This window comes from Lithobates pipiens, unplaced genomic scaffold (assembly GCF_037356315.1).
Source record: "Lithobates pipiens isolate NorthernLeopardFrog02 unplaced genomic scaffold, aLitPip1_a1.2 Scaffold_27, whole genome shotgun sequence".
Taxonomy (NCBI): Eukaryota; Metazoa; Chordata; class Amphibia; order Anura; family Ranidae; genus Lithobates; species Lithobates pipiens.
This window is the reverse complement of record NW_027507788.1, coordinates 223934888-223952863: the sequence shown is the minus strand read 5'-3', so window position 1 is coordinate 223952863 and position 17976 is coordinate 223934888. Positions and strand designations below refer to the sequence as shown.

The window sequence follows — 17976 nt, the reverse complement described above, 5'->3', positions numbered from 1 at the left end:
TTTAGAGGAAAAAAGTTTTAATCTCCAAATACAGAAAGGTTTCTTCACAGTAAGAGCTGTGGAAATGTGGAATAGATTCTTTCCTAAATGTACATAATATAACTGGGTACTGACATTTATAGGTAAAGTTGATCCGGGGAAAATCCGATTGCCTCTCAGGGGATCAGGAAGGAATTTTTTCCCCTGCTGTAGCAAATTGGATCATGCTCTGCTGGGGTTTTTTGCCTTCCTCTGGATCAACTGCGGGTATAGAATTGTGTATATGGGATTGTTTGATATTATTATTTTTTATTTTGTTATTTATTTTTATGGTTGAACTGGATGGACTTGTGTAATTTTTTCAACCTAACTATGTAGCTGCTAAAAACAAGACAAAAGGCCCGGATACATTCTTTTATATTTCACTTTGCTTTAGACCAGGGAGATTGGGTCCATAGCAGTGGCCTGCCCGTCTGTTAGGGGCTCACGGGCACCCCCCCAATCCATGCATACATCCGGACCCCTGATCTACATACAGGGAATTGGACGGTGGCTGCCAATGGCAAGGGGTGTGTCTCTTGTTTTTTTTTTTTTTTTTTGTATTTTTTTTTGAAGCACGTGGTCCGAGCCAGAGGCTCTAATAGGCTTCAAATAAGGGTGGGCTCGGGGCGCAGAGCACTGCACCCCAAACCCACCCAGTTGTGTGACACTAGTGAATAAATATCCGCTATTGCCACACTGATCCTCCCCCCGGCCAATCGTGAAGCAGGTCTTAAGACCTGTCACACGATTGGCTGAAAGGATAGGCGATACTATGGACGCCTAAGAGGGAAGGTGCTGCATGGCAGAAGCTGCCATGATGCAGAGAGGACATAGGAGCCTCTGCCCGCCGCCCATAGGAGCCCATCCGCACCCACGGGGTAAGTGTCGGGGGGAATTCATTTGTCCCCCCCCCAAAAAAAAAACACCAGCTGCTACTGGTCCATAAGCAAACATACAGTATGTGTACGCACATTGAAATTTTCTTGGAAGATACTGTTTATTTTAAACTTGTAATACAAGATAATGACAATAAATAAGACATTTTACATAATACAAGAGAAACAACATAGTCTCATGTCTTCACATACGCATTCATGGTAAATAGTATAGTTATATTGACGACTACACAGACCATATTACTGATCACAATAAAGTGATCAGTAATATGGTCTCTGAGGAAGTTGACAAGTTCTAACAGGGCAACGGGACCAAGGGCTTCAGATCTTAGCAAAGCTCCTTGGAAAACCTACGGTAGTGTAGGTAAGCTGGCAGAAATATATATATATATATATATATATATATATATATATATATATATTTTTTTTTTTTTTTTTTTTTTAAGGTACATTTTGATTGTTTTTTCCAAACACACTTGCAAAGTATACAATGTACCAAACTAAAACAACGAGAGAAGAACAAGAAGTAAATGAATGTAGACCTGGTTCACACCTATGCATTTTTAGTGTGTTTTCAGTTTTGCAGGCACTCACTACAAGCCATTTAACATGGTTTCCTATGGGTCACATTGACATCTCTGCATTTTATGGAAAGGGCCAGGGACTTTTTTTTTCGTTTCATAGACTTCAATGGATCAAAATCGTGTATTGAAAAAACGCAAAATGCACCTGGAATATGCAAACTGCAACCTGCATAGGTGTGAACCAGGCCTTAAAGTGATTGTAGACGATCACCTTGTAAAACAACCCATTCAGTTTAAAATATAAATTAAATACAAAACATTCTTGAATAGCTATAAAAAAAGAAATTTGTGTTGGGTAGAAAGTGTAGAAACCCATGGTGACCATTAGGACTTCACCATCTTGCTGTCACACCAGAACAGGACGGGTTCTGGTTGGGTTCTGGTTGGTTTCTGTGCCTCCCCCACCTTTCCCCTAGTGCTCTGCTCCTTATTTTATGGGATAATAGTATACATATGTACTGTAAGCTTTGTTGTTTACCACTTTATAAATGATGTGGTGGTATAATGAGAATGAAATCTGCCAAGTTTATTTCCGTAGCTAGAACTGCTCCCAGGTATAGACAAGCTGGCACTCCGGCGTGTGCTCTGCAATCTTGTGTTTATTGGCGGGTAACAAATAACAGCCACAAATGTCAACGTATTTCAGCCAAACTGGCCTTATTCAGGCCATGAGTGTGGATGAGGATTCGGCTGCCTCTGCCAGAGCACCAGTGATAAAGCCGCATTATAACACAGGGAGGTAGCAGCACCTACTTTCAAGTATTTGACCTGTTCCAGGCATAACTTTGCTTACATTCGTGGATCGTACAAGCCCTTGGGGTCCCTCTTTTCTCTCCGTGTTCTGGGCCCTGTTGCAGTCAGACACTTTGGAGGCCTCCAGATGGGTAAGTTCTCCAAATTTGATGATGGCTCCTGATAAATGGTAGGATAGACAGGAATTGTTCAATCATTCCCAAGTGTGACCATTTTGCTTGCAGCAAATGTGCGCTTGTATGTTAAATGGCATACTTGGTGGTTTTATACATACACTATATTACCAAAAGTATTGGGTATTATATTGGGATAGAACACCTTTAGGATGAATTAGAGTGGAGACTGCGAGCCAGGCCTTCTTGTCCAACATCAGTGTCTGACCTCACAAATGCTCTTCTGGAAGAATGGTCAAACATTCCCATAGACACCCTCCTAAACCTTGTGGACGGCCTTCCCAGAAGAGGTGAAGCTGTTATAGCTGCAAAGGGCCAACTCAATATTGAACCCTACGGACTAAGACTGGGATGTCATTAAAGTTCATGTGCATATAAAGGCAGGCGTCCCAATACTTTTCAGGCAGGCGTCGTTTCTTTTGTTGGACACAAATATTACATATTCTTGTTTTTTATTTTCATATGCAGTCAGCAGGGGGAGCCCTCAGCTCATTTTTATGTTTTCCAGGGCTACTCTTATCTGTTCTGCCAAATGCCATTCACACCGCCGAACCTATATAAAAATAGCTGTGTTTTACCGTCGGATTTGCGGCGCATTTCGGCCGCTAGCGGGGTACTTTTACCCCCGAGAAAGGGCGCCGGAGCACCGGTGGAGGAGCGGTAAACACACCGCTCCTTCACCACTCCAAAGAAGCTGCTGGCAGGACTTTTCCTGACTTTTCCTGACTATGCCAGCGCACCGGTCTGGTGTGAAAGCCCTCGGGGCTTTCACACTGGAATGAATGGTGCAGCAGTTTGAGGGGGAGGATTGCAGGCGCTATTTCTAATGCTATAGCGCATGCCAAATGCCCTCGTGTGAAAGGGCTCTTAGTGTCAATAGCTCAAAGTGGAACTAAACTCTCTCCTTCAACATTAACACTTTTTAATCCTTATGCTGCTAGCAAATTTCCGGAAGGTATATTACAAAATATTTACTTGTTTTATTTTTTTACATTTCTTCAGTTACTTCCTGGTTTCTGGAGGAGGGGCTGAGGGGCTTTCTCATCTAACCAGACCCTCCTTCCTGCATGTCTGAGCTAAGGGCATATTAATTTTAGGAAGTAAATGCTACATGAATCATCTGCCCTTACTCAAGATGGCTACTGCTAGAAATGTTAGCTGTGTGTTTTTCAAAGCAATCTGCCAACAAAATAAAGCATTTTGAATATTTAAAAATGAATTCAATAGCATTTTCTGTTTGTGGTGCTCAGATATATTTTACTTCCACTGTAACATGTATGCGCACCCTTTTGATCTATTAAATATACCAATTAAAGTGTTTTTTTTTCTCACCAAAAAATATGTTTATTTTTTTAAATATAACAAAGATTGACAAATTGAGTACATACAAGGATGGTGGTACAATATTCAAATAGCAATAAAGCTAAACATATTGATTTATGAACAGGATGAGTACATGACAATGTTAAAATGTAACGAGTAGAGTAATGAATGAAGTATTACATTGAAAGCATTATAAAATTCCATCAGAAGGAAAAAAAGTAAACTAGTGACTATTGGTTCATTTTGCAAGAGCAGTAATAAGGAGATCAATCTAATAGGTATATATTAAAAACAGAAGAGATAATTTGTAAGTACTGAAAGTGTTTTTTTTTTTTTTTTTATATCCGTTCAACAGGTGCACAAAAATACCTGTTGATCCTGCCATATGTCTAGTGTTATATTGTAATCTGTGAAATGTTTTCTCAAGCAACTTTATCAGCATGCCAAGTTGGACTGCAGAATATTTCTGCCACTATATTGTGGAGACAGGGAGATGGAAGGAAGGGGGGGGGGGTGTTCTGTAGTTCTAATACCTTTCCTGTCCCTGGGTGACAATGCTGCTCATCTATAAAAGACATATGGCAAGCAAAGGTTGTCATCCTAGGACAGGGAGGGTTTTAATGACAGACTCTAGGTGGAAAACAAAAAGCCTGACTAGATTTGGCCAAGAAGACGTTCATGTGGACAAAACGCATAGGACGGAGCAGTAGTGGTGATGTCATCACACATGCTGGTGGACTGGAGCCCAGCGGGGCTTTTCTAGGCTTGTTTTTCTTTAAACTATGCTTGTGAGTACCTGCATTTAAAAATATCATTTTTTGTGTGTGGATCAGAATTATTAATATTATTATTTATTTTTTTATGAATGCTAATACCTCCCAGGAACCAAAAAGTATTATTATAAAAAAATATGATTGGGGTGCTGTGGTGCTTGGTATCCTGGCTTTGGTAGATCCCTTCACCCACACCTTCTACCCTCCTCCACATGGTTTTTTTTTTTTTTTTTTTTTTTGGTTGAACTAGATGGACTTGCATCTTTTTTTCAACCTGACTAATGTAACTATGGTTCCATTATCAGCGACCAATAGCATTTTATCTCATTCATTTGGCAAGTTGTATTTAGCCACCAACAAGGCTTCACAGCACAGAATTTCAGCACCCCTCTCTAGGCTGCATTTCACTGTTCAAATGGCAAACCTCGGACCCCAGGACTTTTACCCCTTTGTTTAAAATGTTCATTTTCAACATAACCTGATTTGGTCAGACTGCTTAGCGGTTTTAGCCTCGAACAATATTTCATCATCACCATCTTTTATTGTTATTATTTATATACCTACATTTTTCTTGCGCTGACTTGTGTCTTTTCAGGGTCACTCTAAAGGTCCGTACCTTGTGAGCGCTCCGTTATCCACCATCATCAACTGGGAGCGAGAATTTGAAATGTGGGCGCCGGAGTTTTATGTGGTGACGTACACTGGCGATAAGGACAGCAGAGCCATAATTAGGGAAAACGAATTCTCCTTCGAGGACAACGCCATCAGAAGCGGGAAGAAAGTCTTCAGAATGAGAGTAAGGACAGTACTATGACCGTGAATATAACCTTTAAATTGAGGTCATGTTGAGATCCCACTTTCCAGTACACAATGTCCGCCCCGGCCCATCTACCACAAGGGGATAAAGTGGCAGAATAGCAGCCCTCCTGACTCAACAACCCCCCCCCCCATCAAAATTTTTTAAGTAACATTAAACATACTTAAACATATACTTAAACAACTTAAACAATTAAACATATTTAAAATATGCGGCCCCACTGAACTTGGCTTTTTTTTCGTATGGCCATATATCTGTACGGCGCACTCCCAGCACACAGTCACGGGCCCTGTTATAAGGATCAGGACCCGGAACGGCAGATTCTGGGTCACCTGATCGCTGTGCTAGCCTCTGATTGGCTATCACAGTGATCAGTCACTGTGAAGCCCGCCCTCCCTGTCTTCTCTGTCTCTCTGAATGGACATGAGAAATACATTGTATCATTCTCTGTCTTTGCAGCTTTACGCTACTTTTTTACACTGAGGCATTTTACGTAAACTGCCTCTTCTGCAACCCCAGTGTGGCAGCCCGAGTGCTTTCACATTGGGGGCAATGCGCTTGCGGGACTGGTGCGGGAGCGCTGTATACACCCGGACAGTTCAGGTTTGGAACCAGACATCCAGGTTTCAGACTGCCTGAAACCCGGACACATTATTCAGACTGGACAATGGCTTCCCAGCAGGGTTGCTGGCTGCAGTTGTTCAGCTGAGAGTGTCTTTTTCATACTGCCCAAAGCCAGCGCTAACACCCCCCCCAAACACACAGACAGGAGAGGAGAGAGGGCTCAATCTGCACCTTTTACTCCCACCCCTACCCCTCTGTGTCTGCCCACACTCCATTCCCTGGCACTGAGCCTCAGCAGGGGCTGGAAATTTGAAGTCCAGCTGCCTCAGATACAACTGGATGAGAGGTGCTGACTGCCAAGGGGTGAGTGAGCTCACCATCTTTCTCTGTCTGTGACTGAAGTCTCCCCCCATCTCTCTCCTGCCTCTGAGTGAGTACACCAAGGTAAATCAGAGTTCTCAGAGCACCCCTTACATCAGAGTTCCCCTTTACACCAGAGGCCACAGTGTTCCCCCCTTACATCAGAGTCCTCTCCGTACATCAGAGTTCTCAGTGTTCCCCCTTAATTCAGGGTTCCCAGAGTTCTCCCTTAGACCCCTTTCACACTGGGGGCGCTTTGCAGGCACTACAGCACTAAAAATAGCGCCTGCAAAGCACCCTGAAAGAGCCTCCCCTTTCTCTACAATGTGAAAGCCCCGAGGGCTCTCACACTGGAGCGGTGCGCTTGCAGGATGATAAAAAAACATCCTGCTAGCAGCATCTTTGGAGCAGTGTGTATACCGCTCCTTCACCGCTCCTGCCCATTGAAATGAATGGGGCAGTGCTGCTATACCGCCAGCAAAGCGCCGCTGCAGCTGCTCTGTGGTGGTTTTAACCCTTTCTCGGTCGCTAGCAGGGGGGTAAGCGGCGCTAAAAATAGTGCCGTTTTACCGCCGACACCCGCACCGCCCCAGTGTGAAAGGGGGTTACATCAGAGTCTGCAGCGTCACCCCTTACCTTTCTTCAAGGGGAAACCCAACCCTAACCCATCTAACCCTAACCCTGCTGTGACAGACATTTTACACTGCGGTAAAACGCCTGTCACCGCACGTAGGGGTTACTTTACTAAAGGCAAGGTGCAGTTGCTCCAGAGCTTAGTAAATGAGGTAAAGCTTCACTTTGCAAAGAATACCCAATACACATGCAAGGAGACTTCTGCTCCTTTACTAAGCTCTGGAGCGACTGCACTTGTAGAGTGCAACAGCACTTTGCAAAGTGCGCAGTATATTTGCCGTTAGTAAATCAAGCCCATAGTGTGAATTGGCCCAAAATGAAGCAAAGCGTGTGCAAAGCACTTACCCCCGACTTGTTCAAGCCCCGACTTAGTTGGGGTAGGCGGAACACTTTGCTGGGAGTGGGTCAGCCCGACACTTGACCTTTGACTTCTGGGGACACGCCTCCTGACCTTTGACCTTTGGGGGAGGTCCCTATTCAAATCCCTGAGTCCTAACCTTGTTCTTCTAGGGGAAACCCTAACCCCCCTAACCCGCAACCCTAACCCTAACCTAACCCTAACCCCAGTGCAAGTGCATCGGGGGGTGAACTAAGCCTAGTGGAAAGAATGGATTTCAGCTCATCGTTGGGTTGAGCCTTTATTGAGCAGCCCCAAATGCCCGTCGTGCGATTAGGTCATAAACCTTAGAAATGAATAGGGCTGCTTTTATTCCACGTAATGAATATTCGCTGAACATTTTCCTCTTTTTATCCAGAAAGAAGCTCAAATAAAGTTCCATGTGTTGCTCACATCATACGAACTCATTACGATCGACCACGCAATCCTGGGCTCCATCGAGTGGGCGTGTCTGGTGGTGGATGAAGCTCACCGCCTCAAGAATAACCAGTCAAAAGTAAGTCATTGTTAAAGCCTTGCCTATTAAAGGGTATTGTCTACCAGATGCCCCCCCCCCCCACCCAAAGCCGTAATTAGAGCAATGGCTTACCATGAAGGTAAACATTATTGTGGCCTTCCCAGTATAGTTTTTACAGGGGAGAGTCCAACACCGTGCCCTCCCCACCATGTTAGGATATGTCCGTGGTAGAATTAAGAACTTTGCCACTTTAAAATAAACCCGTACAGTACTGGGGGAAATACAGAGGGCGCTATCGCTCGCCACTTTCTTGACCCGGAACAGACGTGGGCATCAGAAAAGTCAGCGTGACTTCAGGATTACGCACACTTAATCCAGGTTGGCAACGTAGGAGGTACTGAAGCCTTTGGATTGTAATGACATCAGTGTTAATTTTGTAGACAAAATAAACACTATGTTAGTCGACTAAAATATGACGAAATCCAAAACCATTCAGAGGACTAAAATACGACTAAAACTGCAATTTAGTCAAAAGACTATGGGGATTGATTTACTAAAGGCAAATAGGTTGTGCACTCTGCAAGGGCAGTTGCTCCAGAGCTTAGTAAATTAAGTAACAATTCACTTTGCAAAGAATGCCCAATCACATGCAAGAAAAAAAAAAAAAGTGTTTTTGCTTGCACACGATTGGACGAGGGAAGTCAGCAGAGCTTCCCTTCCTTTTACTAAGCTTTGGAGCAACTGCACTTTCAAAGTGCACAGTCTATTTGCCTTTAGTAAATCCACCCCTAAGACCCCATTCACACCTGAGCGTTTTGTAGCTTGAAGCCTGAAGCTACAAAACGGTAGAGGGGAAAAAATCTATTATTCTCAATGGAGATGGTTCACATCTCCACTCCATGTCGCCTGAAGCCGAACGCCTGAAGCTCAAACAAGTTCCGGACCCTTTTTTGTCGCTCGAATTGAGCAGATTTGGGCGTTTTTCTTCTTTTAACATTAGTGACCTTTTGCCCTGCATAAAATCGTGGCAAATCGCGGTAAAAAACACAGCGAATCACGGTAAAAAACGCCGCAAAAACCACCGCAAAATCGCGGTAAATTTGCGCGATTTTCTGCTTGAAAACGCTACACTCGGGTGTGAATGCAGCCTTCATTGGCGACTGGTGGACTTTTCTTCAGCCACATCACCCCCACCCCGCAAACCGCGGTTTGAAACTGACATCAACTCCTCCCCATTCCCCTGGGAGGATGGCATCGCAGCCCCTACCCGATCTAGGGCTGGTGTGCTGCAGTGTCCTCTCCCAGGATGGGATGCAGGCAGCGCCTCCGGTGTCTGCTACTTCCGCAGCTGTGTGTCTTCTTCCTGTTCCTCCAAAGCTAGGCATCCAGTAGGATTGCCTGATGCTTTGGCCAATCTGGGGAGACGGGTCTCACTGACCTGCCTCCTGATTGGCTGGGAGGAACGTTAGTGTGAAAATAGCAAAAATCCATTCGCTACCATCACACAACAGGGTGGGATTGGGATGCAGTGCTCTGCGCCCCGAGCCCACCCTATTTTGAAGCCTATTAGAGCCTCTGGCTCTAATCATGTGCTTCTAAATACACACCCCCTGTTTGTCCCCGCCATATTAATTCATGTAAGCGGCATCCTGAAAGGGGCCAGGCACATGAATAGGGGTGGCGGCAGAGGTGCTGGGGGGGGGGGTGGGGGGTATCGTCCGTGTGCCCACAATGCAGTCTACATTTATTATAACTATGAACGTCCTGCTAAAGTCTGACAGTCGGAGACCTGTGCACTCCCTTATCTTATGCCCTGCATACCCAGAAGCTGGTGGATGGCTTACAAGCATGCAGGGATCAGTTGACAGAGCAGCATATATCAGAGCTCAGGTGACCTTTCAACCCCTGACTTAAGCTTAAAAGTCAGACCTATGACCCCCTCATAGGTTTAGCCTGGAAATCTGCTTTAACTAAACATGACCTAATGTGCTAAATAGACATGCACCATTCATTTAGTTTCAAATTCGTTTTTTAACAAATTTTGACAAATTCGTTAATTCCAAATTTTTCAATTTCCGAAATTTCGAATTTCGGCATTTTTGAAAATTCTGAGTTTCCAAAAATTGCAAAATTTCGGAAATTTGAATATACGAAATATCATAAATTAGAAAATTTGAAAATCCAAAAATAAGAATGAAAATCTGAACATTCAAAAGAATAAAAATCTGATGATTCAAAAACCCGAAAATCTGAAATAATAACTAATAATAAATGTTAAATTATAGTTATTGGAATTTCCTTTTAAATTTAGCTGTTAGTGAACGTAACGAGTACGAATTTATCCGAAGTTATAAATTATCTGAAATAACGAATGCCGCATCTAAATGAATGGAACATAACAATCTAATAATAATAGTAAATAATAATAGTGTGCAAAATCTGAACAAAACTCTGGATAGCCGCACTCCGGATTGAGTAAAAAATAAAGTGCCTTTATTTCTTCAAATGCAAGTGCAAAACTCCATTGAACAACACATCACAGCAAAGGGAAACAAAAAAACAAGGTTGCTGATGCGTTTCACGCTACAAACAGCGCTTACTCATAGGTATAAGCTATGAGTAAGCACTGTTTGTAGCGTGAAACACGTCAGCAACCTTGTTCTATTTTTTTGTTTCCCTTTGCTGTGATGTGTTGTTCAATGGAGTTTTGCACTTGCATTTGAAGAAATAAAGGCACTTTATTCTTTACTCAATCCGGAGTGCGGCTATCCAGAGTTTTGTTCAGATTTTGCACACTTGGCTCATGCAATCAGCCTGCACCTGGAACCCCTACCTACCTGGAGAGCTAGTAACCTGTCAGTGGATTGACCTGGAGCGGTGAAATTTCTGTTCTTTTAGTAAATAATAATAGTAAAACCTTTTTTTTATTATTGTTGTTTATTATTAATTTGTTCCATTCCATTTGTCTAGATGCAGCATTTGTTATTTCTGATAGTTTGTAACTTCAGATACATTTGTATTTTGTATTCGTTACGTTCACTAACAGCCAAATTTGAAAGGAAATTCCAATACCTATAATTTAATAGGTTAGTTATTTCGAGTTTTACTGATTTTCTTTCTTCTTTTTTTTGATTTTTCAAATTCTGAAATTTGAAAATTCTGAAATTTTAAAATTTTGGAAATTTCAAATTTTTGAAAATTCAGAATTTCAAAAATTTGAAATTTGGAAATTTGAAAATCAGAATTTTTGAATTTCCGAATATTCAAATTTCCGGAAAGAGCAAAAAAAGGAATGAAATGAAAATGAACACATTTTTTGTCAGTGCACATGTCTAGTGCTAAACATAACTAGTTTTTTTAAATTCTCCCTTACCCCTCCTAACACCTCTGCTGACTAACTTGTGTAAGAAGGATGTATGTACCTTCCATTTTTCAGGCTGCTCTGCTCTGGTCATGGTGATCCCCTGTGTCGATCAGCGGCAGGGGAGAGGAGAGAGCTGTGACAATGGATAGGAAATGGGAGCCAATGAGTGACATCACTGCCGTTAAGTGCTTTCTGTTCTCCCCTGCAGCTGCCCCCAGCTGACGCAGGGGTTCATGTGACCAGAGCGGGCTGAAAATGGGTCACTTGAACTCTTGTTGTCAGCAAGGGGCAGCAGCAGGGGAGAGGCGAGGACACAGGGAATTGCGCGACTGGACCGGAGCTTGCTGAAAATAGCTATGCGTATGCATCTTTCTTATACAGGCCAGTCAGCGTAGGTGTTAAGAGGGGGGAGTGAGCATTTTTCTGACTATCTAGGTTTAGCCGGGAATTTTACTTTAAGGTGACAAAGATAATTCCATAAACTTTTACTTCTTAAGAAGCAATGCCGGGAGCCTCAATGATTTTTTATGGATGCACATCGGTCCCTCAAGAATCCAGACCTACGTTCTGCCTTTCGGCAGATCCCGGCAGGCGGCCACCGGCCCTGCTGTATACAATCACAGCGGCGCACAAAATCACGTACAGGTACGCAATTTTGTGCAGCAGTGGTTAAAAGTAGAACTATGGGCAAACTTTTTTTTTTATTTGTTTGTTTTGGACAGGATAAGGTAACCCCTTTATGATTTATTTTTGCCATCTTTGTCCCATTGGGGAGATTTACCTTCACATCCCATAGCCAAAACAGGAAATTTAGGTAATTTCTTGGGGAACCCCGGGTCACCATAACTAGGGTCCCCATTGGAAGATGTCCCCTCTATTACTTTTCTGGAGACAACCCAAAATGTGGGATTTTCTTTTACTTCCACTTTCAACGATTATAGTAAAATGGACAAATAGAGCATGAATCTCCCTAACGGGGGGGGGGGGGGGGGGTACAGACAGAAATAAGAACTGACAGGCGTTCTAATCCCTCTCCACTCTATCCAAAACAAAAAAAAAAAAAGTTTTGCCTTTAGTTATACTTTAACCTAATAAGCAGGTAGATGTCTGAAAATGATCTCAGAGCTCCATTTACTGGCTGAAAATGAGAATACAAAATATTTATTTGAAATGTTGTATTTTGGGAAAAAAAATAATATATTTTTAAACCACTTTTATTTTTTAAGCAATGTCTCTAATGAATTGACATATACAGGGGGTCCCCGACTTACAAACATCTCCTACTTACGAACCGGGCGCTGCGGGCACCCTCTGCTATTTTACGCGGACATCGGCCGTTCTGTGCATGTGCGGCCAGACGGAGCCTCGGAAAATGACGGAAAACATCGGAAATGTCCGTAATTTGCCGCGCATGCGCAGAACGGCAGTCGACGGGACACCGGAAATGTCCATAATTGTCCTTCTGCACATTTCCGAATTTACAAACAGGAGGACAGTCCCTAACGGGTTCATAACACGGGGACCCCCTGTATACAGAATCCTTCTCCTTGTAATAAAGGGCCCTGTATCGCCATGGGGAGAACGTTAAAGCGGTTGTTAATCCTCTATATAACCTTTTCATGCAATCCTCTGTGTTTTCCCATGCTGTGTGTGTGTTTTTGTAAAAAAAAAAAAAAAAGGTGTCTATACCTGATTTCAGAGCGCCAGCGCTCACGTGACCGGCTTCATCTCCCTCTCTCCTCTCCATCTGACAGCTGCAGGGGAAGGGGGCCAAGGATTCCCCTCTGACTTCGGGAGGAGAGAGTTGGCCGGTTGGCGCTCTGAAATCGAGTATAAACAGCAATTTTTTTTTAATATATATATATATATTTTATTAAGAATTTCCATAAAAAAAAGTAAAAAAAAAAAAATATATATATCATAAACAAGAATTCTATGTCGGTGAAGGCATCAGGAGAAATAGCCTAGCTTTCATAGAGCTTTCATACACTGGGGCACACAGCATTAGGAAACGCAAAGGATTGTATGGAAATCTAAAAGTTATTTTAGCCACAAAACGGGAGGGTGCGGACACTGTCACTAGCTGACAGGCAGGGAGGGGAGGGGGGAGAGGACAGGGGGAAAAGCACAGAGGAGAACTGCGGATGACGGAGTAAACTGACCACATTGTCAGGGTTTAGCAGCCATGGTGAACCGTGGTCAGTTTACAGGGGAAGGGCAGAATCAGACAGGATCAGCCAGGTATTTCAGGTGATGCATTCGGCCAAATGACACAGCACAAGCACCGTGCTGTATAACATGCTTTAAAGCAGGGGAAGGCGACCGGGGGGCCTCCAGCTGTTGTGGAACTAGATTTCCAATGAGGCATTGCAAGGCTGCTGGCAGCTACAATTATTCCCAGAGGCATGATGGGACTTGCTTTAAAGCAACCGGAAACAGTTTTTACATTTTATTTTATTTTTTATGGTGTCAAACGCTTGAATATGTTTATTGTTAATAGTTTATCAACCAATGATGATTCCAGACCACCATTGTAGCGATTTCTGTTAAAGTGTGACCTGCAAACTTCTGATGCATCGGTGAAGGCTGCCACCACATAATGTTGTTTTCCAAGTTCTTTAGGGTATTAAATAGCTACAAGATCGACTACAAACTGCTGCTCACTGGGACGCCACTCCAGAACAACCTTGAGGAACTCTTTCATCTTCTCAACTTCCTGACCCCTGAGAGATTCAAGTAAGTGTTTCATCCTAGATGAACCAGCATGCAAACTGACCGGTCCTGCAGCATATTCACAGCCAGTGGCTGCCACCATTGGAAGCCGCAAAGCTGGCAGTGCCGCTCAAAGTTTCATTGCCAACATGCTGATTTGTGAACACAATCAGGTTCCGGTTCCCAAAAGAGCCTGTCCACACTCCATAGTACGATGACAGGATAAAGCAGATCCACAACCCTGGTAACAACAATCAGTAAACTTTTATTCAAACCAAGCCTGTTTACATAAAAAGGGGGAATATTTGGACTTTAACTGAGGTATATGGTCAAACGAGCATACAACTCCATCCCTATTAATTGTTAAGGAAAAGGGGGGGGGGGGAGTTGGGACTTTGAGTGAGATGTGTGTTAGACAAAAAATAAATAAATTACGCAAGAATGAAGAAGTTTATTCATATAAATTAGGGTTGCACCGATACTAGTATCGGTGCCGATACCGAATATTTGCACAAGTATCGGTACTCATTCAAATGCACCGACACCTGAAACTGATACTTTCAGGCTCGGTTCTTTGAGCTGTCAGCGGGCCTCCCCTGTTGACAGCTGAAGTGTTAAAGAAGTCCGGTACCGGTAATTGGTTCTGTGAAAAGAAAATGCAGCCGGCAATTTGATTATTAACAACATTGCTCGGCCACCGAAACACTAAAATAAAAAGAAACATTGTTTCTTTTTGAATCTTTCTGTTTCTTCTTCTGCAGATCAAAGGGATGAACAAATGTTCCTCTGTTTAACCCCTTATAAACCCTTAATTTACTCTAATCAGCCTTAATTAACTCCCTATTCTCCTCCAATTATTATTTTCCTGTTTTTTTTTGTTTTTTTTTCACGTCTATTTGATAAACAATTAAAACTTTTTTTTTTGTTTGCTTTGTTAGTAAATATTTTTACTATATTAACATATATTTACACATTTCACATTGAAAAAGTGCAAAACTAAAAAAATTTTTTATTTAATTTGTAAATAACTTATCAATGCTTTGTACAATTGCTGACCGCTGAAGTGAAAACAAAACAGTTGCGGTAGGTATCGGTAATTGGTATCGGCGAGTACTAAAAAAAAAGTATTGGTACTCGTATTTGTTGTAAAAAATGGTATCGGTGCATCCCTAATATAAATACACTTTGAACATAGTACATAGGAGATATGACAAGCTGATGGGCATATAATAGACAAAAATTAAAATTGCATTATTGCACATAATACATCAAATGAAAAAATAGGGTATGATGTAAATGCATGATTGAATAAAACAAATGCATTTAAAAGCTTTTGACGCGTTTCGTGGATGAAGTTCCACTTCTTCAGAAGCAAGTGCAGAATGTGTATCTATAAAAAAAAAATATTCAAAATTACTCAAATTAAATAAGGATGTAGGAGGAGGAAAAAAAAACAAACACCCCAAAATTACTTGTGTATCGGCTCTAAAGTTGGTCATAGGATGCTAAAATCTGAAAGTTAAGGAAAGCTGGGAAATAACGCTGCCGGGAGCTGTGGGGGGCGTACAACTGCGGGCAGCCAAGGCGGGAAAACGCCACACTCGAGGGGAAAGATGGAAGGTGTCCATGGTGAGTTGCATAGTGATGCCTGCGAACAGTTCCAGTCTGTATGAAATGAACAAATTATGTGGCCAATGAAAGGTATAGGGTGTAACTTGCACAGGGCAATAGTGGTGGGGTCAATGTGAGAATGAAGGAGCGGAAAAAAAAGTGCAATTTTTTATTCAATCATGTGTTTACATCATACCCTATTTTTTTATTTTATGTATTATCTGCAATAATGCGATTTTTAATTTTTGTCTATCATATGCTCCTCAGCTTGTCATATCTCCTATGTCCCATGTGTAATTATATGAATAAACTTCCTCATTAGACATGTGCATCCGAATGCCTTTTCTTCCGAATTTCAGGTATTTTCGTTATCATTTTGACAAACGATAACGAAAGCACAGAGTCCGAAAAACGAAAGATCCGACATAAATAAATGCTTTATTTTCGTTTTCGTTTTGACACAGTTCGATACAGGTAGGAGATTCGACGTGACTCTGACAATAACAATCTGTGTTTATTTAACTTGTATCATAACAGTCCATTCATTCACACAGAGGCAACACGACTTCCAGCACGACTTTGGGAGGCAACTCAGACACGACTTGAGTGTGAATCACAGAGCGACTTACAACACGACTTTAATGTAAAAAAAAAACAAAAAAACGGCATGGGTTCCCCTTCAAGAGCATACCTTCGGGTCTGGTATGGATATTAAGGGGAACCCCGTGCCAAAAAAAAAAAAAAAAAAAAAAAGACGTGTGGTCCCCCTCAAAATCCACACCAGACCCTTATCCGAGCACGCAACCTGGCAGGCTGCAGGAAAAGAGGGGGTGGGGATGAGAGAGTGCCCCCCCTCCTGAACCGTACCAGGCCACATGACCTCAACATTGGGAGGGTGCTTTGAGGTAGCTCCTCAAAGCACCTTGTCCCCATGTTGATGGGGACAAGGGCCTCATCCCCACAACCCTGGCCGGTGGTTGTGGGGGGTCTGCGGGCGGGGGGATTATCGAAATCTGGAAGCCCCCTTTAACAAGGGGACCCCCAGATCCCGGCCTCCCCCCCCTGTGTGAAATGGTAAGGGGGTACAAGAGTACCCCTACCATTTCACCAAAAAAAGTGTTAAAAATGACAGGAGACGGTCTTTGATAATTCCTTTATTAAAGTCTTCTTTCATCTTCTTTCTTCTGGTCTTCTTCCTTCTTCTTTTCTTCATCCTTCGGTTTCTTCCTCCATCTCCTTCTTCCTCCGATCCTCTTCTTCCTCCGGTCCACTTCTTCCTCCGATCCGCTTCTTCTTGGTCCGGTGTTCTCGTCCGGCATCTTCCTCCACGGCCTTTCTTCTTGGTTCTCGGGCCGCTCCGCGCAATGGGAGGCTCCTGCTGTGTGACATTTCTCTTCTTCTGACAGTTTTTATAACAGAGGGCGGGGCCACCCAGTGACTCCACCCCCCCCCCCCCCCCCCCGAAGACGTACAACATTAGAATCCTACTATAGCTTGTAGTCGAAATATTCGACTGGGAATGTATGATTGCAGCATCATAGGTGAGTTTCGCTGCTCCGTCGAATCTTCTTTTAAACATTCCGACTGACACCATAAGCCTTCAATGACAGATTCAACTGTAATTAATTTGGATTTTCGGACCAATGCAATTTTTTTGACGAAAAACAAAATAAAAACTAATTTCGGGAGTAACTAAATACATTTATTTTTCGGACGAAAAATAAATTCCGAAACGAAATATTTCAGTCTGCACATGTCTATTCCTCTTTATTGTGCAAGTTATTTATTCACTCAAAGTCCCAAACCAAGCATGTTGGCTACCTCGGTCCCCGTTGGCCACACCCCTTTCGTGCATGTCACCCAGAATAAGCTTATTTGTAGAGGTCACCTCTATGAACAAGCCCAGTTGTTGTGAGACAGGTCAGAGGGGTGTGGCCAATTGGCGGGAACTGATGTCACAAGCTTGGTTTGAATAACATTTTACCAGGGCGATGATATCAAAGTGCGGCTCTGCTTTATCCTGTTAGTAGCTGACACCCTCACAAAGCCAAACTTTTCTTCTTTTTTTTTTTTAAATAACAAACATGTTACACTTACCTGCTCTGTGTAATGGTTTTGTGCCGAGCAGCGTGATCCTTCTCGGCTCCCCTGTTGGCGCTCTTGGCTCGTGCCCCCATAGTGAGCCGCTTGCTATGGGGGCACTCGTGCATGCTTGCTCACGAGCCAGGTCTGCGTGTCCATTGACGTGCAGAGTGTGGCATGGCCCTGCCCCCCGTTCCCTCCTTACTGCCTGTGATTGACAGCAGCAGGAGCCAATCGAGATTGGGCTCGGGTAAGTATTTAGGGGGGCTTCATGCAGATGGGTTTTTACCCTAATGCATACAATGCATTAAGGTTAAAAAAAAACCTTCTGCCTTTTTAGAACCACTTTAAAATGCCTCGGTACTTATTTCTAAATGTTCAGTGAATAGGAGGAGCATGGTTCTGTTTTTAAATATTTACCATCGGTGGTAGGGTTATAGCAAAAATTAATAGAAA

General features: G+C 42.9%; 1 protein-coding gene across 5 annotated transcripts in view; it reads left to right on the top strand.

Moving 5' to 3' along the window:
- CHD5 (chromodomain helicase DNA binding protein 5) overlaps nt 1-17976 on the top strand; it is a 279954-nt gene that overhangs the window by 158513 nt on the left and 103465 nt on the right. For all 5 annotated transcript variants that reach the window (XM_077458298.1, XM_077458299.1, XM_077458297.1 and 2 more), the window contains exons 15-17: nt 5119-5319; nt 7653-7790; nt 13730-13851. In XM_077458298.1, coding sequence (XP_077314424.1) covers nt 5119-5319; nt 7653-7790; nt 13730-13851 — 461 coding nt within the window. The remainder of the gene's footprint in view (nt 1-5118; nt 5320-7652; nt 7791-13729; nt 13852-17976) is intronic.